This window comes from Macadamia integrifolia, chromosome 12, assembly GCF_013358625.1.
Source record: "Macadamia integrifolia cultivar HAES 741 chromosome 12, SCU_Mint_v3, whole genome shotgun sequence".
In the NCBI taxonomy this organism is placed as follows: Eukaryota; Viridiplantae; Streptophyta; class Magnoliopsida; order Proteales; family Proteaceae; genus Macadamia; species Macadamia integrifolia.
The window spans coordinates 8,446,993-8,453,566 of NC_056568.1; the positions used below are offsets into that span (position 1 = coordinate 8,446,993).

The 6,574-nt window shown below is 38.7% G+C and overlaps 1 protein-coding gene across 3 annotated transcripts; it reads right to left on the bottom strand.

Moving 5' to 3' along the window:
• Positions 1-5,137, bottom strand: LOC122058331 (protein IQ-DOMAIN 3-like). 3 transcript variants are annotated; one of them, XM_042620969.1, is made up of 6 exons: positions 4,979-5,137; positions 4,311-4,388; positions 3,816-4,178; positions 2,739-2,960; positions 1,661-1,780; positions 1-1,179 (listed from the first exon to the last, which is right to left on the bottom strand). In XM_042620969.1, exons 2-6 carry the CDS (start codon positions 4,383-4,385, stop codon positions 394-396), a joined length of 1,566 nt encoding a protein of 521 aa, XP_042476903.1. In that variant the 5' UTR covers positions 4,386-4,388; positions 4,979-5,137; the 3' UTR covers positions 1-393. The 3 variants fall into 3 exon arrangements, with proteins under 3 accessions (XP_042476903.1, XP_042476902.1, XP_042476904.1); XM_042620968.1 differs by having other exon boundaries at positions 4,311-4,410; positions 4,979-5,135; XM_042620970.1 differs by lacking the exon at positions 4,979-5,137 and adding an exon at positions 4,788-4,933 and having other exon boundaries at positions 4,311-4,410.
• Positions 5,138-6,574: the final 1,437 nt, after the last annotated feature.

Sequence of the window (6,574 nt, forward strand, 5' to 3'; positions counted from 1 at the left end):
GGAGAAATCACAATCATTCATTGGAGTCATAATCAATACAATGAGTTGGCTTCATCTTATCTGATCTCATAAGCATCCAATCCCCCCAGGGGAGGCTCAGAAACTAGAAGAAAGAAATAGGGTTGCAATCTTCACAAAGAGGTAACCGTAAAAAATTTAAATAAGAACCCAAGAGACTAAATTCCTTCCACCACCACCCCCCCCCCCCCCCCGGGTTGATGCTACCAAGAGATTAAATTCAGTGAAACCGATCTCTACTAGATAATGAATAAGAGCTCTGAAAATGGTAGAAGACAGACTACAACCATCTGCTTCCTCTTTTCTTATTTGGACATCTTCAACCCCATAAATTTCCATCATCTTTGGCTCCCTTTTGATCAGGTGCCAGGCTACCTACCCACCATTGCTTGCAACATGCCCTGTATTCTTACCTGAGCCCTTACCGGAGCTACTGTCCACCTTGGGTGGGCCTGAATGCCGCCTAGACCCAGCCGGGGAAACTGAGAAAGACAATCTCTTCTTTGTGGACCCTGTCAATCCCCTCTCTGGGGTCCCATTGTTTTCTACTGCCAGTGGACTATGCAACCGGGCCTTAGCGGACTTGGCCCTCGCGGACTTAGTGGGTGCCATGTAGCTTGGAACAGATGGAGAACTTGCCAGGCTCTCGTCATCCCTCATCGATGAACTTGCAATGCTATGCCTCCGAGGCCGCTCTGATTGCATGCTCAACATGCTCCTTGAGTCATAATCCTGGATCCACATATTCCCTCTCGGACTTGCTGCACTCCCTCGTGGACTTGCTGTATTCCCTCTTGGACTTGCTGCATTCACTCTTGGACTTGCTGCCTTCAATTTCCCAGCAGCTGGTGATGAAGATGCTGCTTTGGAGGGGGGAGTTGATGGAGATTGGTGGCTGGGAGGCTGGCTGGGTTTTGGGGCTGTTGGGGAAGGCTTCTCTGCATTGAGTTCACGGCGTGCATAAGCTTTGCTGATTTCTCCTCCAACACTCCGGCTTACACTCTTCACAGAGGAATGGTCATTAAATTCTTTCTCTGTCATGCTTTTACTCTCCCATGGCCGGGCTGCCATCCATCGCTCTAACCAACTCCATCCCCAGTGAGGATTGTTAGGGTCCATGAAAGTTGGATTTGCCGATCGTGAAGAATTCTTCCACATTTGCTGCATAGTCATTGCATGTTAGGTTATTCTCATAATTTAGTACAGTTGGAAGCTGGGGAAATCAGAATCTGACCAGCCCTATATTAAAAACATGGCTTGGGTAAGTCATGTGTTGCCATCTTATAAGTATCATTAAAATTTCTCATTTTATGTGAAAGATGATATGACAACAAAAAATTACAGAACATGAAGCCAGTCCGTTGAATGAATGCCTGAGCATTCAATAACTACAAAAAATTTCTCAAGTTCCTATCTCATTTTATGTGAAAGATGACCCGTCCAGTTGAATGAATGCCTGAGCAGTTCAATAACTACAAAAAATTACAGAACATGAAGCCAGTCCGGAAATTCTTAAGCAGCTGGATCACAAGTGGAACCCAAGCTTTCAACTATTATCCATAAGAAAAAGGGGTAGCAGAGAAGAGAATACAGAAAAGATGAGTCTACAGAGAAGCTTTAAAGGATGGGAAACAGCTTTTACCTGGCGAGTGTATGCATAAGCAAGAGCTCTTTCTCTTCTCATGGCAGCGTCTTGTCTGTTCACTAGATTTGCTTCAACTTGTTCCTTGGATTGCACACTGTCATCCCATTCCTCAGCCATCTGTTTCAGGTTCAGAAATGCATTCTCTTTTTAATGATATAGGAATACTTGTCACAGTACTTGTAACTACTTTCCATAATTCCCAACTGAAATGATAGATTAAAATTTCAAAACCTAACAAATCAGTTTTGTCTTTTTCTTTTTTCTATTCTTCTTCTTTTTTTTTTTTTTTTTTTGGGGGGGGGTGGTGGGGGGAGGGGGGGTGTGGTGTGGGGGTAGTCCTAGTTAATAATTGCTTAGTTGGATCCAAAATTGATTGTTTCTCTACAACTTGTAGAAAAGGAAAATTAGCAATGATATCGAAATGATATTCCCAACTGATAAATAAATCATATCCAATGAATCTCTCTGATCAACAATCTCCCAGTGTGAACCCGAATCAAAAGTTTGATCAAACAGGGGCCCAGCCAAGATCCAACCAAACTTTAAACCCTATATGGTTGATACATAATAGCCACATCACCCTTGATATGGCTCTAAAATTCTACGTGACCCCCATGCTGAGAAAACTGAATATCTTGCATACTTTTCTGATTAATGTAATTCCAGGAAAGGATATTCACATTCACAATTCAATATGGAACAAACCACAGATAAATACATCGATATATAAATTCACACAATGTACGAAGATAGGATAAAGTGAAACAACAACAGCAAGAAACTTTTGTGGTCAAACATGTCTCCAGCATGTCAAGTTCAACTAATGAAGACATAAAAAAATCCTGGCAATGGTTTAGTGATGGAAAGCAAAGTCCAACAACTAACAATGTCAATTATCACCTTTTTCTCTGGGATAAATAAGGAAAATAACTCATTCCAAGAGAAATTCAATGACATTGCCCAGAAGTATTAGTAGCTTATCAGGTGAGTAATTTATCGTTGAAAACAACTTAAAACACACAAGAAGTCTGTAAATTAATATCTATGTTAAGGCAAAATAAAGCAGGAGACTCACAGCAGCTCTCGCTAGTTCCTTCTCACGTTTTTGTTGGAGCTGCCTCTGAAGAGCTTGGTTCTCCTCTAACATCCTGATCCTCCTTGCACGAATCTGAGACTGCACACGAGCTAGGGTCTGCATAGACCGCAAGGTAGTTGTGGCTTGGCGTTTGACAGCATGTCCATCAATAAGCGACTTTAACCTAACCAACCCTCTCAAAGCCCGCAAAGCTCTCCTTGCCTGAGGATTTATCAAACCACATGTGAGACATATGTATCCACTACTCATTCTTATAGCAGAAATAAGAAACCTTTCTTCCTCTTAGATTTCTTCTTGCATATTCCCGTGTTCCTTCTGTTCTAAAATGATAAAAGATATTGGAAATGATAAAGGACCTGCCCAAGACAGATCTGCTCTGTTCTGTTTTCTTCCCCCAACATTACCTTCACTCTTTTATTTATTGCTTTGCCGAGCAGAACTTTTCAAAATATTTGTTTTCAAGAGAAACTTAGCCAAAAATAATAGTACACCTAAAAATAACTAAATAACAATAAATTAAAAAATAATAATAATAAATAAAATAAAGCTAGTACATAATTAGTGCAAATATTTCATTCTCGACACCAGAAAGTGATCTTAGAGGTTTCCCACAAAAAATAAATAAAAACTATTACCAAAGACAAAATCGTTGTAAACTTATATAAGAACCTATAAAAATAATTAAAAAATAATATTCTTGGCTTAATATTGATAACAGAAGATTCACATTGGGAAATTATTCAAGTTCAGTTTTGAATTTTCTCAGGGGTAAAAATTGTGGCTTTTGGAAAAAGAAAGATTCTACACAAACATCATGAATTGAAGAAGTTTTACTTGTCCTGAATCATCCTGATACAAAAGTGAAATATATTCTTTGAATTAAAATATCTGCTGCTCCAATGCTATTATCAAAAGGTATACCTAAAAAGGGTGTTGCAGCTGTTTAAAATATTAAAAAAGATGAAGAAAACATTCTATAAAATATAAGCATTACTTGAAAAGGGGGGAAAGGATATAAATGGACAAAGTAAGAGTAATTTGAAACAAGGCTAATACCAAGTATCCTCTGAATGCAGTTTGAATCTTGATAGCAGCCACTTCCTCCTTTGATTTACCAGAGAACCGAGCCGCAGTTGTGAGACGAACAATCTCGGCGGCAGCCTGAGCAGCAGCAACTGCAGCCTCAGCTGCCGCAGCAGTGGCAAGGGCAACAGAATAAGCATGTTTGTTCTGTTCATTCTCTGCTTCGGTAAGTTTCAATTCCTCAGAAGGAAGCCGAGGATGAGAAGGTGGTGGTGGAGGAGGAGGAAGCTGAGGAGTAGAAGGAGCTGGAGGTGATGCAGTGACAGTTTCCAAGGAGAAAGCAATGGGATCCTGATGATGTTCTTTTCCAAACCATTTCTTAGATTTATTGCTTCTCTGGTGAAAAGAAAACAAAAACAAAAAAGGGAATTAAGGCAGTAAAACAATTACATCAGAAAGACCATTCAACATGCGACAAATTCAACAAAGGAAAAAAAGCAAAGCACGCAGAACTGTAATCCTCCAAACCTTGTCTTTCTTCTCCTTGGATTCAGGGCTGAAAGCTTTCTTCACTGCAATAAACCAGTTGCTTTTCTTCCCCATTTTCTAATCATTCCGCAAAAGCAATCTTGACAGTTAAAACCAAGAATTTCCAAAAACAAATCAGATCAAACGAATCACTCATCTCATACATATGGGAAAGCCCATTGCAACAAAATATCATTTATAATCCAGAGAAATGCAGGGAGCGAAATAGAAAGATTAGATTATGTTTAGAAAGAATAGAATGGCAAGAAATGCATCAATGTATCTGAAATCAAATACTAAACTCAAAGCAAATCAAAAACCTAAACACAGATCCAACAAAGACGCGATATTGGAAACCCATTACCAACAATCATATTTAAGGGACATGGGGGAGGAGAATCAAAGAAATGAATCATTTTCCCAACAAAACGAACGAATGGTGCAATACCCAAATGCAGAAAATTCAAAAAACCATACCCAGTTTTCATACACGGTAAAATTCTTCTCAATTCTCTAAGCACCGCAATAAACCAAGGAAGTAATCGCAAAAATATCCAAAGAAAAAGGAGAAATCTTCAAAGAATTAATCCGAGAAGTTTCTCCAGAACCAAAAAACAGAAAAGCAAAGCTTCTATTTCAGGTTGGAGAGAAATAGATAACGGGATTACCTGTTGATAAAGATTGCCAGATCTGTGGGACAAAAAAATCTACCTATCTTCCTCCCCCCGCCCACAAATCAAAGAAAAAAGATTAGAGCTTCCAACCTCTCTTTGTAGGAGAGAAGAGTAGAAAGGAAAGAACAGATCTCACCAACGAATGTTTCAAAGGATCAGATCAGAAAATGGCAGAAACACAGCTGGGTTTTTTTGTGGGCCCCTCGGACCCATGAATGAATTGGCAATTCCCCATCTCCATTTTCATCTTTTACAATCAAAAACTTCTCTTTCTCTCTCTTTCTAAAGATATAACTGAAAATTAATTAGTTTTGATGGTTTAAAAAAATCACAGTAAAGCTTATTAAATTCTACTTTAAGGGTTTCAATTGGATCTCCAAAACTAAAATAAAAGCAAATTTTTGTTTTCATCACTACCCATTATTAAAAATTGGGAAAAGTGAAAATATCTAACTTTGAAGAACAGTTAAAATAATGGATTCTCTGATGACATTCACATCAGATGTTTAAAGAAAGCGGCGTGTTTGGTTTTGGAAGGGTCACATTAAATGTCTCCACATGTTACCGTTACTAGCCTCCTTCCTATCGCCATCAATGATATTTTTGTTTTGATTACTCGATAAGTCCTGGATTAAAGGAGAATAATTGGACTGGGTTAACCCGGACAAAAAAAATACCCTTGAAACTGGCTGACCCTTGTTTTGGTTGGATTGAGTTGGGTTTCAATGGCAGAGGCCTTAAGCCGTCACTTGAGTTATAATTTTATAAATGAAATTTCTATCTTACCCTTTTCATCTCGATGTGTCAAGTGATCGGTCTGTTCGGTTTAGATTGATTTTAATTGATTTTATGCATGTACTAGCTATAATCGAAGCTGAAATATTATGATGAGATTTAGTTTTGGGTTTTTATCCGGTTCTGTTAACAGGCTCTTATCGATCTGTCATAATTCAGTTCTTGTTTTCTATATATGAAAAAGGGATTGAGCTTTCTATCCAGCTATGTAGCGTATGTTAACACCTCTCTCTCTCTCTCTCTCTCTCTCTCTCTCTAGACAATAAGGGACAAATATGTCATTTCATAGGAGTGGAGAGAGAGAGAGGGAGAGAGATAGCCATAGCTAGATATGAAACATTATCCAATGAAAAAGAAATGTAAAAACAAGTATTTTTATTGATTTTTCCATTTTCAATTGGCTTTTCAATCTGATCAGTCTTAACAATCGGTCTGATTGATTTTGGTTTTGTGTCAATTCCTAAGAACCCTAAATCGAACACGATTTGTAGGGGAATCGGTTCAATTCAATTTTTTTATCAGATCTGATCGATCCCACCGGTTCGGGTTAAATTTTTCCAACCCTATTTGAAATAGGTCATCAGAAGTTTCTTGAAATCAATGGCTTTTATTTTATTATAAGATTTAACAAGGTGGGCCTAGTGTCCATTAGTATAATGTTGTGCCAAGTGCCCCGGTGGACTGGTTTGATGGAGACCCCTCAGCACCTTCGAGTCCTTACTCCTTAGTACTTAATGAGAGAGAGAGAGAGAGAGAGAGAGAGAGAGAGAGAGAGAGAGAGAGAGAGAGGGTCAC

Excerpts from the sequence above, each read along its gene's own strand:
- LOC122058331 (XM_042620969.1), bottom strand. The coding sequence starts at position 4,385 with ATGGGGAAGAAAAGCAACTGGTTTATTGCAGTGAAGAAAGCTTTCAGC. Across the intron at positions 4,179-4,310 it reads CCAAGGAGAAGAAAGACAAG|AGAAGCAATAAATCTAAGAA; the intron begins GTTTGGAGGATT and ends TCTTTTCACCAG. Across the intron at positions 1,781-2,738 it reads AGGAACTAGCGAGAGCTGCT|ATGGCTGAGGAATGGGATGA; the intron begins GTGAGTCTCCTG and ends AACCTGAAACAG.